Genomic DNA, 17688 nt, shown 5'->3' with positions numbered 1-17688 from the left:
AAAATTTATTAAAATCCGATATACATTATCATTATTGTAAATCGGTTTGCTCGCACTAAAAACTTTCTTCATCTTCCATTCATTCAGCTCTATTCCCCTCTCTTTGTCTCTCTATAATGCTATAATATCTGCAATGACAACCAACAAACGAACGAACGTCTTGATTAATCTTTCTACATCTTCTTCTTCCGACGATAATGGCGACGATTCCACATCTGCTCCATCGTCTAGGTATAGCAATTTTTTTTTTTGTTTATAAATGATAACTTTATTTGCTGATTTGAAAATCTTTGTGAAATTTATTGAATTAGATTCATTTTTGCTGAAAATTTGGAAGAATGAAAAGTTTGAATTTGATTTAGTGGAGATGAACGTGAGTTGATTGATGATGACGATGACGATGCATGGAACTGAAGATGATGATCTTTCTCTCTCTAATTGATTTGTTTGACTGGGATTGTTGTGTTTTTCCATGACTAATGTTAATTTTGTGTTTATTTTTGTTGATTTTGATACGGAGTACTCTGTTTTGCATATGTAGCTTAATTATTTTTATGAAAAAAATGGTCACTTTTGTAAAAAAATGAGTCACTTTTGTGAAAAAAAAGGATCACTTTTGTGAAAAAAGGGGTCAATTTTGTGAAAAAAATCACTTTTGTGAAAAAAAAGGGATCACTTTTTTGAAATATGGGTCACTTTTTTGAAATATGGGTCACTTTTGTAAAAGAAAAAGGGTCACTTTTGTACAAAAAAAGGGTCACATTTCGCAAAATGTTCGATGTACAATAAAATTATTGTAAACCGGGGGCATACAAAAGTTTTTGACGAACTAAATATGTTATGTCCTTATAAACTACGAAATATTTAACATAAATAAAAATTATACACAAAGTATTGGGTGGGCACCTAATATTTCGTCAGTCAAAACTCGAGAACGTATCGGATCATCGTCATCATCTTGCGATGAAAAATAAGTTTTCATCCGATGAAAAATTGGTGGTGGTTACGGCAAAGGAGAGGAGCGAGGTCATCCATGGCGAAAGAGAGAGAAAACTTGAGATTTTTGAATTTTTTAGAAAATGCCTAAAAAATCAAATTAGGGTTTTCTAATGTGATGTATAATTGTAGACACCTTAAAATGTCTCCCCAAAACCAAACCCGATGATGAACACCTTTCACCGCCATTGTTGGTCGGGTTGAGTATTTAATCTTTGGAGTGCTTAAATCCATGTTCTATCCAATACATTTCATAAACCAATCCATTTCCTAGGTCATTTCCCTAAACCATAACCTATTTTCCACTTTTCGTGTCCACATCGCAAAACAGAGCTGAACTGATTTTATGGATAAATAATTTTGATCCAATTATTATTTGGATGGATGGTTTTTGAAATAAGATTTCCAACCATATATCATAAGCCCAATTCCGTGTTATAACGAAAAAGATATGAGCAAAACACTAAACTCGGCCCAAAACCGACACTCTTTCACTAAAACGGTCTTATCGTAAAATATACAAATCATTTTGACTTGATTTTAATTGTCTTGGAAATTATACTTGATAAGCTTTCCAATGATGTATTATATGCCTTATTTTGAGTTACGGATCAAAAGTTATGATATTTTAAAAACAAGTAAAAAACTTGAATCACCGCGCACAGTGCAAAAGCACCGTGTCACGGGATTATGCCCCGTCTGACGGTGCCAGGCACCGTATCACGGTACTGTACATCGTGTCACAGTGCTATTTTTTGAAGCTTTTTTACGTCAAACTCCACCGTGGCACGGTACCTGTTGTCGTGACACGGTACCTGCTGCCGTGACACGGTATTTCTCACCGTGTCACGGTGCTTTATCCGTGTAATTTTCGCGTTTTACCATACCGTGACACGGTGTACTGTACCATGCCATGGTGGACATTGTCGTGTCACGGTACGTGTGCCGTGTCACGGAATTTTCTCGTGTCTTTTCCGCGTAAACCCTTTACGCGTTTTCACTTCCGTAGGTCAAATTTGTCCTGCGTCACTCCAGTTGTCCACCGTGTCACGGGAATTTTCCCCGTCTGATGGTGCCAGGCACCGTGTCACGGTACTCTTTGCCGTGTCACGATGTTATATTTTAGGGATTTTATCTTTTTAGGGTTCCGCGTGTTCCCTCTACTCATTTTCCCTATAAATACCCCCCTCATTTCTGCAGTTCGGGACATCAAATCCTTCTCTCTTTCTCTCTTTTACACCAAAAATCATTCTCTTCTCTTTCTCTCATATTCTAAGCCTCAAACCTATATTCCTAATTACACCATTATTTCCTTAAGCACTCCAAGGAGTCCATACTTAACCCGAGGTTACGTCCTTAAACCAAGGCGTGAAAGGTACAAATAACTGAGGGTTTGGACCAAATCAAATCTACATTTATTTAATTTAATTTTCATTTGATTTATATTTTCTATTGAAGTTACTAACAATTTATTCATGATGTAGCAATTTAAAGGAACGCGCAGAATGTGAGTAATTAGTTAATTTAATCACTCTTATTTTATTTTAATATTGCTAGTATCATGATTAGGTTAATTTATATTTGATTTGACTAACACTATCATTGTTAAATTGCTTCCAATATTAATGTTTACTCTATTATTGTTTATGATCACCATATTGCATGTTTAAAGGGAATATGTAATTGAAAATCACGCCTAATAAGATAATTTGGACAACCGGTTTAGGTTCCTTTTAATCTTGTTATTAAATCAAGTGATCACTAATATTTTAGAATAATGTGTTGCATTAATATTAAACCAATTTAGCTTAATAATAGTTTGGAGAAAATTGAATATTTTGTTTGTATGCCTTTGGGATCGCAGGAATCATTTTTCACTATAAGAATCGAGTAGAGGCCAATACGGGCGAATGTGACTCCATGACTCACTTCTTACCATCATCCCCGATCCTCCTTTCGTGGTTCCGAACCATATGGAATTAGTAATCTCATGGATTATGAATGAGGTGTAACCTTCACGGGTCAATCGTTGTTGTCTATCGTTGTCCCTTATTGTGGTTGTCTTTTATGATCCGTGAACGGTTTACAAGTTCCTTACAAACTTGTTGGCGGATCCCTACGTTCCTTGTCCCTAATCGTATTATGTCAATTCCCACTTCCTATGAGTGTCAAGCATATTCACCACATACTTTAACGTAGGCACACTTTGAACGACGCCTACAATAATTATTGAAATTCATTGTCCTATATGATTGTATGTTGAATTGTGAGCATTTTGATAACATATGCATGTATTTTGGTTGAGAAATAAGCAAGTTATGTTATACCCATAACCTTTAGTATGAGCACTTCAATGGAGGCTCCACCATTGTTATACATATCATCAAACAAATTATATATATCATCAAACAAGTTGTACATATCCTTCACTGGCTGGATAATATCCTCTGTTGGTTATATGATATCATGGTTGGATGATATCCTCAATTAATTGGTTATATAATATTAATTATGATTGTGTTTATGATATCATTTATTGGCTGGATAATATCCTCTATCACAAAGTTTTATATGCGGCTGGCCGCACCGTACGACCAACCATAAATTTTTTTTCTCTCTCTTCTATCTCCTCTCCTCCATTTTCTCATCCTTGAAGCACCGACTTCCTGCTGCAACGATCGTCGTCTACTTCCTTCTCCAACCCAGATCATCGTCGACTTCCTTGAAGCTCCAACGGTCCAACCTAGCCCGTGGTTGTCGTGAAGCTCCTCGTACTCTGTTACCGAAAAACAATTTAGAGGTTTTTAAGGCCAAATTCAGCTATGAAAACTCTAGATCAAGTGTTTTCATGGTCAAATTTGGCCTTTTTAGCCTATTTGAAGTGAAATTTGAAGCCAGTGTTAATAATTAAGGTATTTGTTAGATTTAATTGTTTTTTCCAGTTTGGTTGTGTTTTAGTTGGATTTGGGTTTGTCTGTGGCAGCGGAGTTGGTGGCAGCGGGTACAGAGGTGGTGGGTTGCTAGGCGTGGTGTGTGTTGCTGGGCGTGGTTGGTGTGGGTGGTTTTGGGATCGAAGTTGCTAGTGGTTAGGGTAGGTTTTGGGATCAATGTTGGTGTGGGTTGGTGGGCGTGGTTGGTGGGGGTTGCTGGTGGTTGGTTGTGTGGGTTGGTAGGCGTGGTTGGTGGGCGTGGTTGTTGTGGGTTGCTGGTGGTTGGTGGTGTGGGTTGGTGGGCGTGGTTGGTGGCTGCTGGTAGTTAGGGTGGTTTTTGGGATCGAAGTTGGTGGCAGCATGGTTGCTGCGCGTGGTTGCTGGTGGCGTTGGGGCTAGTGGCATGGGGCAGGGAGTACGAGAGGTGGTGGTGGTGTGGTGGAGTTTAAGGCTTTGAGATGGCGTAAGATTAGGGGTTACTTACTTGGTTAGAGGTTACTAAGGGGGTAACTAGGTCCGATCTGGGGTTACTTGGTACGGTCAGGGGTTACTTGGTCCGGTCAGGGGTTACTTTAGGGATTACATGGGGGGTTACTAGAGGGGTTACTTGGGAATTTACTTGAGGGGTTACTTTAGGGGTTACTAATAGGGCACTCTGCCGCACCGTGCGGCCAACTGCACCAGAAACGCACTGATCCTCTATTGGCTATCGGATATCATCCATCCATGAGGTTGTCGGATATCATCCAGCCATGATATCATATAGTCAATAGAGGATCTTATCCAACTAGTAGAAACATCTTCCGGCTAATAAAGGATATTATATAGTCAATAAAAGATATCATCCGGCCAATAGAGAATAACATCCAACCAGTAGAATTCTCATCCAGCCAATAAAAGATATCATATAGCCAATAAAGGATATTATCCAGCCAATAAAGGATATCATTCAGCTAGTAGAAATATCATCCGCCCAATAAGGGATATCATGAAACCAATAGATGATATAATCCCGCCAATTGAAGAAATAAAAAATCCGCATTTTGTCAGTCCGGACTGACACAATAGCTTCTCAGAATTATATGTCATCATATATATATGATTAACCTATATGATTGTATGTTGAATTGTAAGCATTTGGATAACATACGCATGTATTTTGGTTGAGAAATGAGCAAGTTCACTACAAGAATCAGGCTGAATACCGACGGAATGGTTCCGACGGACCTAAAAATCCGTCGGAAAAATCAATATTTCCGACGGATTTTATTTCCGTCGAAAATTTCCGACGAATTCGAAAATTCCGTCGGAAATTTCCGACGGAAAATTAATCCGTCGGAAAATATGTTCTTTCCGACGGATTTTTCCGTCGGAAATTTAATTTTCCGACGGAATTTATATCTGTCGGAATTTTCCGACGGAAAATTCCGTCGTAAACTAATTTAAAAAAAAAAAAAATTCGGAACCTACCCTAAACAACTAACCCCCCCCCCCCCTTCACTTTCCCTAATTCCCTTCTTCCGCCTCTTTACACTTTCCCCTTCACATTCTCTTTCTCTCTCCTCTTTTCCCTCTGCCCCTCCTCTCCGTCTCTACTCCCTCTACTCTTCTCCAATCCTCCATCTTCTAACCACCACCAACACGGCCGCATCAACGCAACAGCTACAACAATCCTCCCTCGACCACCAATCCTCCATCTTCTCCCTCAACCACCAATCCTCCATCTTCTCCATCAACCACCACCAAACCACCACCAACATCGACCGCAACAACATCAACAACGCTACAACGCAACAAAGCAACAACAACAACAACGACGCAACAATATTATAACAAAGCCGACTGTTTTCAAGGTTTTTGTTTTGTAGATCTAGTTTTAATTTAGGTTAGATTGTAGATCTAGTTAATTTCTTTGTAATTGTTATGTTAATTTATGAATTTTATTGGCTAATTGTATATTTTTGTAATTGTTATGTTAATTTATGAATTTTATTAGATAATTGTGTGGATTTTTTCGATTTCGTTGTTAATTTAAGATTTTTGGGCTAATTTTCGTTGTGGTGTTAATTTTTGAATATATGGGGGTGGATTTTCATTTCGTTGGGGTTGATTTTTGTTTCGTTGGGTTTAATTTTTGTTTTTTAGTGTTTAATTTTCATTTTTTTGGGTGTTTTCGGGATTTATTTTCATTTTTTGGGGTTCAATAATGGTGTGGTAGTGTCGGTGGTGGTGGGATAAGAACGATCTGGTGGTTCTAGGGTGGGGCTGGTGGTTTTGGGTGGGTCCAGTTTTTTTTTGTTTTTTTTAATTAAATTTTCCGACGGAATTTCCGTCGGAATTTTCCGGCGGAATAATTTCCGTCGGAAATTTCCGACGGACTTTCCTAGGCCCGAAAACCTCTTCAGACGGAATGGTTTCCGTCGGAAATTCCATCAGAAAACGCTTTTTCGACGGATTTTTTGTCGGAAAAGTGCGTTTTTCCGACAAAGTATATCGCGACAACCAGTTACGACGGAAGGAAACTGGTTTTTCGATGGAAAACAAGGTGTTTCCGACGGAAAATTTCCGTCGTAATTTGGCTGTTTTCCAGTAGTGGTTATGTTATACCCATAACCTTTAGTATTAGCACTTCAATGGAGGCTACACCATTGTTATACATATTATTAAACAAATTATACATATCATCAAACAAGTTGTACATATCTTTCATTGGCTGGATAATATCCTCTGTTGGTTATATGATATCATGGTTGGATGATATCCTCTATTGATTGGTTATTTAATATCATTTATAATTGTGTCTACGATATCATTTATTAGCCGGATAATATCCTCTATCACAAAGTTTTATATGCGGCTGGCCGCACCGTACGGCCAGCCATAAAAAAAAAAATTTCCCTCTCTTCTCTCCTCCATTTTCTCATCCTTGAAGCACCGACTTCTTGCTCCAACGATCGTCGTCAACTTCCTTCTCCAATTCAGATCGTCTTCGACTTCCTTGAAGCTCCAACCTAGCCCGTGGTCGTCGTGAAGCTCCTCATACTCCGTCGTCGGAAAACAATTTAGAGGTTTTTAAGTCAAATTCAACCATGAAAACTCCAGATCTAGTGTTTTCATGGTCAAATTTTGCCTTTTTAGCCAATTTGAAGCCATTGTTAATAATTAAGGTATTTGTTAGATTTAATTGTTTTTGTTTTTCTGGTTTGGATGTGTTTTGGTTGGATTTGGGTTTGTTTGTGGCAGCGCAGTTGGTGGCATCGGGTACAGGAGGTGGTGGGTTCGTTGCTGGGCGTGGTGTGTGTTGTTGGGCATGGTTGGTGTGGGTGGTTTTGGGATTGGAGTTGCTAGTAGTTAGGGTGGGTTCGTTTTGGGATCAGAGTTAGTGTGGGTTGGTGGGCGTGGTTGGTGGGGTTGCTGGTGGTTGGTTGTGTGGGTTGGTGGGCGTGGTTGGTGTGGGTTGCTGGTGTCGGTTGCTGGGCGTGGTTGGTGGTTGCTGGAAGTTAGGGTGTTTTTTGGTGTCGGAGTTGGTGGCAGCATGGTTGTTGCGCATTGTTGCTGGTGGCGTTGGGGCTGGTGGCATGGGGTAGTGAGTACGAGAGGTGGTGGTGGTGTGGTGGAGTTTATGGCTTTGAGGTGGTGTAGGATTAGGGGTTACTTACTTGGTTATGGGTTACTATGGGGGTTATCAGGTCCGATTAGGGGTTACTTGATACGGTCAGGGGTTACTTGGTCTGGTCAGGGGTTACTTGGGGGGTTACTTAAGTGGGGTTAGTTGAGGGGTTACTTTGGGGATTACTTGGAGGGTTAATAGAGGGGTTACTTGAGGTGTTACTTTAGGGGTTACTAATAGGGCACCCTGCCGCACAAGAAACGCACTGATCCTCTATTGGTTATATGATATCATGCCTGAATGATATCTGGCTATAGGATATCATCCAGCCATCATATAGCCAATAGAGGATTTCATCCAAATAGTAGAAATATCATCCAAACAATAAAAGGATATTATAAGTCAATAAAAGATATCATCCAGCCAATAGAGAATAACATCCAACCAGTAGAATTATCATCCAGCCAATATGGATATTATATAGCCAATAAAGGATATCATCCAATTAGTAGAGGATATCATCCAACTAATAGAGGATATCATTCAGCTAGTAGAAATATCATCCGCCCAATAAGGAATATCATGTAGCTAATAAAGGATATTATTCAGTTACTGGAGGATATTATTCAGTTATTGGAGGATATTATCCAGCCAATAGAGGATATCATCTCGCCAATTAAAGAATCAAAAATCTGCATTTTGTTTGTCCGGATTGACACAATAGCTTCTCAAAATTATATATCATATATATAGAAATTAAGATACAATTTCCTAATATATATCAAATAAAAGTTGCTAAATTATTTTGTATCAAAATTTTGACTTATAATAATGCATAGTGAAAAAAGAGTTGGGCCGAAAAGGTAGTACATCACCACAAAAGTAAAACGACTATTTTTACTCCGCATGCACAGTAACATTAAGATACATTGAACTTTGTTTCAAAAAAAAAAAAAAAGATACATTGAACTTGTTTTGTGAATGTATTAGAAAACAACCCAAAGACTTGAAGTCTCCTTATAATAAAAGAACAAAAAAGACCAAGTAATGTTGATCATTGACGCCTCTTTTGGGTCTCCTTCACTCTATGTCAGTTTCTGTCATCGCAAAATTATTTCTTAATTACGAAGGGTCGTCTTAATCTTAGTACACATTAATTAATTCATTACATTCACATGTATGAGTCAATAGTAAAGGCAGTGGTCTTTAATATAAAAACGAAATAAGATATTGACATAATTGGTGATGATGATGTATACCCGAATACGATATGTTTATCAGTTTATGCAACTTTGCCTTCTTACCAGAAGAGCTCCTAATATTTTATATCGGCTTTATTAATAACACAATTCGATCAATGTAAATTTTATGTGTATTGATACACGAAGATAGTTGTCAAGATTTTATTCTTCCTTAGCTCTAATATTTATATTATCCTTTGTTAAGGGTTTAATCATCTATTGTAGCTCATGGTTAAGGGAATTTCAATCAATATTAATAGGAAAATTTGTAAGAAACTACCCGTTAAAAACTCTTTTTTGTCAAAAACCACCCGAAAAAAAATTTGTTGCCAAGGACCACCTGTTATAAAAAAAAAAGTTGTCAAACACCACTATGGGCTGAATTCCGGCATTGACTGGCCAATTCCGGCGTTGAAGGCACGTGACTTTTAATGAACCCTCCCTTTCCAATTTTTTATTTTTTATTTATTTTTTATTTTTATTTTCCTTTCGAAATTTTCAGTCTTCCCTCTATAGTCTCTCTCCTCTTCCTTCTCTCTCCCCTCTCTGTTCTTTCACTCTCATCCATCTGTAAAAGCTCCATTGTTAGTGACGAAAAGGTTTGTAATTAGTATCAACAACCTTAGATAATTCCGAAACCTACAGTGTCATTGCCGTGGTTGTCTTTTGTTTTTTTCCCCCCAATTTGACTAATTTAGGGTTTACTAATTGATTGGAACTGGGCAAATTTCAGGTTAAATGTCGCAATCTCCAGCAAACAAAGTGCGGGTTGATTTCTGGGAATTAGCGTAAGGATAGGGTAGTGGGTCTAAGATTTCAAGGTAGGGCGAGGTGTTTGTGGTGGTGGGTCTAGCGTTACGAGTGGTGGGGGTAGGTTTCCGAAGTGGTGAGGGTAAATTTGAGGAAAAGGAGAAGAGCGGCTGTGGTGGATTTTTGGTTGGTAGGTTTGGATCTGAAGAAGAGGTGGATTTAGGTGGTGGAGGTGGTCGATTTTCAACTTTTTGGTGTGGTGGCTGCGTTTCGTGGCTGGGTAGGGGTTTTTTTCTGGGCAGTGTAATTGGTTTCAGGTGAAGGGGGGGAATTCGATGGTTTTTGGGGTGGTTGTGGCGGTTGTGCATACTGTGGGGGTTAATGGCAGTGATTGCGAAGGTGGTTTAGGGGGTCATTAAAAGTCACGTGTAAGTCACGTGCCCCAAGTCAACGCCGGAGTTTATGGTCAATGTCGGAATGTTGAGTCAGGTGGTCATTGACAACAAAATTTTAAATTTGGGTGGTGTTGGGCAACAAATTTTTAAGTGGGTGGTTTTTGACAAAAAAGTGTTTTTAGCGGGTGGTTTTCGACAAAATTTCCATATTAATATAATGATTTATGATTAAATTTACTAAAAAATCTACTACCCCAATTCTATTTGTGACGTTTGTGTAACAGATTATTGAAATAATATTGTACAACCGTGAAATTAAAAGTGTTGGTAATTTTAGTTAAACAAATGAAATATAATAAAAACACATCATCATAAATATTATTGATCAAAAGGCACTTAAAACAACATTTCCTCAAAAAAAAAAAAAAAAACTTTTAAGAAATATCGTAGACATTATTTTAGAAAGAACGATTGTTGACCGTTGACGTTTCTCTTCAATGTATTAATACACATTTATAAATTACATTTCACATGGGCTGCAATCGTACTACACAAAACAAAGTTAAATAAGAGAGGAAATAAAAAAAGATGATGATGATAAATCCGAGTGATACATTTATGCAATTTGGTTCAATTTTAGCAACAATAGTATTTCTGAAAGCATTGTACGAGCAATACTTGCCATACAAATGGCGCGATTCGATCAACTCGTTTCTGTATCGTTATACAGAGAGGTTTGTTAAGGTAGTCAACCCTTACAACCACATCAGCTTTGATGAGTACGCAGGTGGACGTTTCAAGCGTAGCGAGGCGTACACCACCATTGAAACGTACCTAAGTGAAAGAACCTCTAATAAAGCAAGGGGTTTGAAGGCCAATTTTATTAAAGATAGTAAGTCGTTAGTGCTTGGATTAGCTGATAACGAGGAAGTTACGGATGAGTATCAAGGTGTTAAGGTTTGGTGGAATGCTTGTAAGACTGTTACTAGATCTCAAGGAATTGCTCTCTATCCTGGTTCCGATGAGAAGAGGTTAGTACATTGTTCGTCTGTTTGTTTGTTTTTAAATCAGACTGTTTAGTAGGTGTATTTTTTAATTATAATTGCAATGTGTATAATTTTTCTATTGCAAATATATAAAAATGTTATATATTTTTATATAATATATAAAATATGCAAATATATAAAAATGTTAGAGAGTTGTAAGTGATTTAAATTATAGGGATTACATATATTGACTTGGATGATATCATGATTCATGGGTCATTATAATACTTCCTCCGTCTCCAAATGATAGTCACTTTTGGGTGAAAATCACGGAATCAAGGAGAAATAAAGTACATGGAAACTAAAATCCAATCATGTGCAAAACAAAAAGAAGAGAGAGAAACTGATTGTCATTAAAAAGGGAGACAACTCATTCAATTAAGGCACAAGTACAAGGCAAATATGAGGGTATTTTGGGAAGCACAGATAATAAAGCCAAAAAAAATGAGGGTATATAGGCCATTTTGTGTTATTATATGAGACCTAAAATTATAAAATGTGACTAACATTTTAGGTGTCCCAAAAATGGAAATAGTGACTACCATTCGGGACGGAGGGAGTATGAGATTGTATTTTATTAGAGTTATGCATTTTAATTTATTTAAATTGATTTGAAAACATAATAATTAGACATATTATCTTGATATCAACATTATAATCAAATCCTTTTATCTTTGGTGTAACGATACTCCCTCCATTTCATAATGTTAGGCCCTGTTTGATTCACCTTAATTTTGCTGAACTGAAATTATTTTTACTGAACTGAACTTATTTTTACTAAACTGAACTTAATTTTACTGAACTGAAATTATTTTTACTGAACTTAAATTATTTTTACTGATTTTCTATTATAATTCTTCTTTAAGAAAACTGAATTTTACCGAACTGAACTTATTTTTACTGAACTGAAATTATTTTTACTGAACTGAAATTAATTTTACTGAACTGAACTTATTTTTACTGAACTGAAATTATTTTAACTTAATATTTTTTTTTTAAGGTGAATCAAACAGGGCCTTAGTCCCAAATACTATTTTGGACGTTTAAAAAAAATCTACCCCATATTGAATATATTTCATTTATGACTTGATATTTTTGAAATTAATTGATTGTGGATTGATGACATGACTCTAAATAAGGAAATTTTTACCTTAAAGTAAGCAATTATGACTTGTGTTTTTCTAATAAAAAATCAAAAAAGTTAAATAAGTAAATTAATTATGAATTGTGTTGTACTTTAATGTTTGATTCCAAATACATTTGTTTTCTTATTTTATGTGATTGATTCCATATGGAACTAACATTATGAAACGGATGAAGTATTATGTTATGTGAAATATATTTGATATTATATATTGTAATTACTTATTAGATTATTTGATTTTTGTAAATCATAGAGATTGTGTTAGGATTATTCTCTCACGAATAATAATTTGGACATAATATTATTCTCTTTTACTCCGTACCAAATATATAGAACGAAAAATTAAAGTGATCATAAAACTATAGGGTAAAAATAACAACAGCGGGATGAGTATGTATATACTACCTCCGTTACAGGTTATGTGTAACGATTAGATATTTTTCCTCTCTGTTTGATGTCAAATCAAGGTAGTAGTATATTCAATTTGACTGAGTTGCAAATGGCGTGGAATCCATCGTCATGACTCATGCGTATGAAATGCCCAATAGTCCCAAAAACAAAAACAAAAAATACAGAGAATATTCCAATTATTTTTAGAGAGAAGAGAGAAAGAGAATTCCAATTATTTAATCGATTTTGATTTTGGATTCCTTTTTACGGAGTATCTTTTTTCGTTGACTAATATGTGGTAGAGTTGGACAGTTGGTAGTCATTGACTTCAAATGAGTATTATATATAAACTAAAAGCCCATAGTTGTTGAGTTTGCTTTTTTTGGACTTCAGAAAATGAAAAAGTTTTAAAAGCCCATGGTTGGTGAGGTTGCTATTTTTGAGTTTGAAAAAAGAAAAAAATTAAATAGAAAATTGGTTATTCAATGAACTAGAAGGAGAAAAAAGAGTTTGATCTCTTTTAAAATAAATTTATCTTCTTTTCCAATTTCTTGTGCTGGATTTTATTTTTGAGAAATAACGTTTATCATCGTTATAAACAAAAAGTATTTATTAAATGGAAAAAGTGTAAAAAAAATAAACAATTTTTTATTAAAAAAAATTGATCCCGTAACTGTCGATACTATTACAAATATATCAGGTTGATTAAAATTTTTTTGTTCATAATTTACTATTTGTCACTTGATAAACAAATTTTGTTTATCTCAAGGTGATAAATGAGGTCTTTTCTTTATTTTATTATTTATAGTAAGTGTACGATTTATTTACATAATTTATCTAATCTTTATCAAAACTTACATGAACTTATTAAAAACTACTTTAATTTAGATTTAAACTAAAAAAACCTTTATTAATATTTACCAAAACTTGTATTTCATAAAGCATTAAACTATCATATCAAAATTTTCTAATATAAGTAAAATTAAGATAAACAAAACAAGTTATAAGTAAACTTTTTAAGAAACAAAAGTAACAAGGCTAAATGAAATTTATGCAAGCATATATAAGAGGAATCTTCATGATCAACAATGAAAATAGGATAATTTGTTAAAAACATCTTCAAATGAAAAGGTAGAGTAAATAAATAGAAGATAAAAAGCAACTGAGTGTATAATACATTAAGTACTACTAACTTGCTTCATTTCTCTAAGTTTACTTACTTTTATTTTTATCCGTGTTTCTAAGTTCTACTCACTTTTACTTTATTTCTTATATGATAATTTTTTATTAATTTATTACTTGGTATCATTCACAAGCCCATCTTGTGGGGCTCAATTTATTTAATAAATTTCTTAGTCATCATATCTCTCCTCTCTTAATGTATGATCCTAATTTAATTTTTTTTATTTCATAACTACATACAATAACTAAGTAAAAGTAAGATTAGCAAAATAGAGGTAGTAGATGACTTCACCAATCACTAAACTATTAATGGCTAGGCTAGAGTAGTAGAGTGGAACCAAAACCAAACAAATAAAGGATGTTTGGTTTGTTTAGATTGGAAATGTGCACACATAATACACGTGGAACCAACAATCAACTTTACCGACATGGCGGATAACCCTCACCAAGCATTAAAAAAATATTGGGCTTCATTTAAGAACAAAATTAGTGTGTAGCTCACGTGGTAGGCCTCATTTATGGACAAATTTAGTGTGTAGCTCACATGGTACACGTATTTTTACTTTATAGTATTATACATTAATACATTTTCTTTAAAAAAAACAAAAACATTTATACTTCAATTATATTACTCCTTTCTTCCCATTTGTATTAAAATATTCTCCAATTTACAATAATATTTGTGCAAAATTAACTTCCTCATATAAAATTTGTTTTTTTCCATTTACTTTTAATACTTTCTTTTCTGCAAATCTTAAGTATATTTACCTTTTCAATATATTTTTACTAACTTTCCATACGCTTGTATTTCCCACTTAAATTTCTTAATACCCATAAAAAATGTCCAAAAAAATATTCTTTTAGAGACAGAGAGAATATACAATACTGGAGTATATCCATGTATAGTGAATGGGTGCTCAACTTTTTAAAGATTTGATTATTAATATCTTGAAACCTTTTGTTAACTTTTGGGAATATTGGTTGCATTGTAAAATAATCCTTTTGGTTCGGGTCATTGGGTAGGATTTTACTATTTTTGTAGTCTAATCAAACTCGAGTCTCCACGCAATTGAATTTTTGTTTGAATTATTATCTAATTAAGTCATTAGGGTTAGATTTTAATATATAACACCTATATTTATATGGATCAATAACAATTGAGTAGTGAACATAAATGATACACAAAACGTACACGAAAAAGCAATACTATTTACTCTAGATCCATTTATAAATGCTCTATATTCATCCTACATAACAAATGTACGAATTGGTAAGGTAAAATGCTTGAAAATTTTAGAGTTTGTTCTAATTTACTTGAAACAACTGAGCTTAACTAAATTGAATAGAGCTGAAATAAATTGTTTATGAGAGAAAAATTAAAAACTAAGCTAAACTGAATTGAATTAAAATGAAATTAAGCTGAATATAACATGCCCTTAGTGGATTTTTGGCTGAAGGTAAGATTATAAGAATTCAATTATTTTAGCACGTACTTCCATTTCCGAAGTTCACTAACTCTTTTGTTAACCATTTGAAGTAACAAACTTTTAACGGAATAGTCCACTTATCTACAAGACTTATGCAAGCCTTCTTCATCTGTTAAAAAAAAGTGCAATAACCTACTCCGTATGGTTTTGCCAACCAAATAAATCTTTTCGTCCAGTTTCTAAAGCCTTCCACTTATCACTTGTTTTGGCCCTATTTGATGATAACATTTTATATTGAACTCGTAACTTTTATACTATTATGTAGCGGGTTATGAAAAGATATTAAGAAACGCAAGTATGTAAGTAACATTTGTAGCTTTTTAAAGATTTGGGGCCTGTTCACTTCAACTTAATATCAATTTAGTTCGGTTCAATTCAGCTCCAATCAATTTTAGTTCAGTTCATTTTAATTCAGCTCCAATTAGTTCAGTTTAGTAAATGTGAACGAACTCTAAGTTTGTAATTAATGTGGCTTTCTTCTAGCATCAAATTTTCAATTAAAATTAATTATGTTAGTGTAATATTGACTTTCTTAAAACGTTGCTATTAATATTGAAGCAATGCTAACTTGTTTAAGCAATTTAACAGGCATTACAAGCTTACATTCCACAGTCGCAACAGAGACCTCATCACTGAATCATACTTGGGGCACGTCTTAGATCAAGGCAAAGAAATCGCGATTAAGAAGAGACAAAGAAAGTTGTACACAAACTTAAACGAATCACCTTCATATGGAAAATCAAACTTATGGACTCATATCGAGTTCAATCACCCTGCTACATTTGACACCCTTGCAATGGAGGCATCTAAAAAAGAACTTATTGTAAACGACCTTCTCCGTTTTACTAAGGCAAAACATTATTACAAAAAAATCGGAAAGCCATGGAAACGCGGTTATCTCCTGTATGGACCGCCTGGCACGGGTAAATCAACCATGGTTGTGTCAATGGCAAATTTATTAGAGTATGATATTTACGACCTTGAGCTTACTGCTGTCAAGGACAATACTCAGTTAAGGAGATTACTAATTGAGACGTCGAGTAAGTCTATGATTGTGATCGAGGACATTGATTGCTCACTTGATTTAACCGGGCAAAGATCAACAGAAAAGAAGCAAGACAAGGATGGTGAGGATAAGGAAGGCGAAGAAGGGGCGGATGCAATCAAGAAGAAGGTGAAGGAACAAGGCGAAACCAAGAAAAGCGAGGTAACATTATCAGGGTTACTGAATTTTATTGATGGGATATGGTCTGCTTGTGGAGAAGAAAGGGTGATAATCTTTACTGAATTTTGTGCTGTAAAACAATCAGTCAGAGTAATGGTTGAGCGCGAACACTGGACTAAATGAAGGGGCGCACCTGCCTGAGCTATAGCCGGTATTGAACTAATAGAGGGCGAAACAGTTGTGCATTGTGAGTTAACTTATTCATGAGTCCAATTGAGCTTAAATGCCACAAACTTAAAACAAATATTTTGTGTTACTCCTTTCATTTCACATTAGTTAATTTGAACACTTATCACTGCTACCTCTTTAATTCTTGTTTACACACAAGAGTGATCATATATTGCAATGGGGGCAAGTTTTGATAGGTTTAAGACTATGTTCTGATTTACTGAACTGAAATGATTGGAGCTGAAATGAACTGAATAGAGCTGAAATGAATATTTTATGAGAGAAGAAAATTAAGAGCTGAACTGAACTGAACTGAATTGAATTAAACTGAACTAAAATTAAGCTGAAGAGAACAGGTCCTAAGTTAGCATCTTAACTTCTTATTAACGTGTGGTAGACCACCTAATCTTCGTTTCATATTAATTTCATTAAAAACTCGAGATCATTCATGCGTCAAAGGAAAAATTGCTGGAAATAACCTCACTTTTTGAGTGTCCGCGACAAATAATCTCACCTTTGGGGGTTGTCATCAGAGATGCTGAGGTAAGCTTCTGGCTACTCTCCGCAAGGAGAAAGCTGGGTGGCCCTCTAATGTTGCTAAAGCTGCTGTTTGCAGATTTGGGCTCCAATTGGTTGGCAGGTTGGACTATTCCTCGGTCGTTTTGGAGAGTGATGCTACTAAGGTTGTGGATGGAGTAAAGAAGAAGGCTTGCAATTTAACTCCGTTTTCCTTACTTATTGATGATATTAATGTTATTTCTCATAGTTTTGTTGCTTTTTCAATTTATCAAGTTAAGGTTAATTTCTGAGATTGACATGAAAAATTAATCTTCTCTCACAGTATATTATTTTACTTTTATTTTTTAAATAATAAAAGTGAAATAGTAAAGTGGCACGAAAACATATGTATAAAGTTGTGAGAGGAGATTAACTTGGAATGTTAATCTCGGAGATTAACTTGGGCTCCCTCCAAGTTAAGCGTGCGGATAATACTCTAGGTGACAATGTTATAAGGTGGAATTCTAGAGATTGTAATGAACTTGTTTGCATAGGTCCTTTTCCTCAAAGTCTTTTAACTTTTGTGGAAATTGACCTTTATTAATATTATTATCCGTAGACCGCAT

General features: G+C 35.1%; 1 protein-coding gene across 1 annotated transcript; it reads left to right on the top strand.

Moving 5' to 3' along the window:
* The first annotated feature begins 8901 nt into the window (after positions 1-8901).
* Positions 8902-16661, top strand: LOC110735225 (AAA-ATPase ASD, mitochondrial-like). Its single transcript, XM_021915408.1, has 2 exons — positions 8902-10953; positions 15760-16661. The coding sequence occupies exons 1-2, from the start codon at positions 10511-10513 to the stop codon at positions 16517-16519; spliced, it is 1203 nt and encodes a 400-aa protein (XP_021771100.1). The 5' UTR covers positions 8902-10510; the 3' UTR covers positions 16520-16661.
* The last annotated feature ends 1027 nt before the right edge of the window (positions 16662-17688 follow it).

The sequence above is a fragment of the Chenopodium quinoa genome, unplaced genomic scaffold, assembly GCF_001683475.1.
Source record: "Chenopodium quinoa cultivar QQ74 unplaced genomic scaffold, ASM168347v1, whole genome shotgun sequence".
NCBI lineage: Eukaryota > Viridiplantae > Streptophyta > Magnoliopsida > Caryophyllales > Amaranthaceae > Chenopodium > Chenopodium quinoa.
The sequence above is the reverse complement of the archived record's forward strand: the minus strand, read 5'-3'. Positions and strand labels throughout refer to the sequence as shown.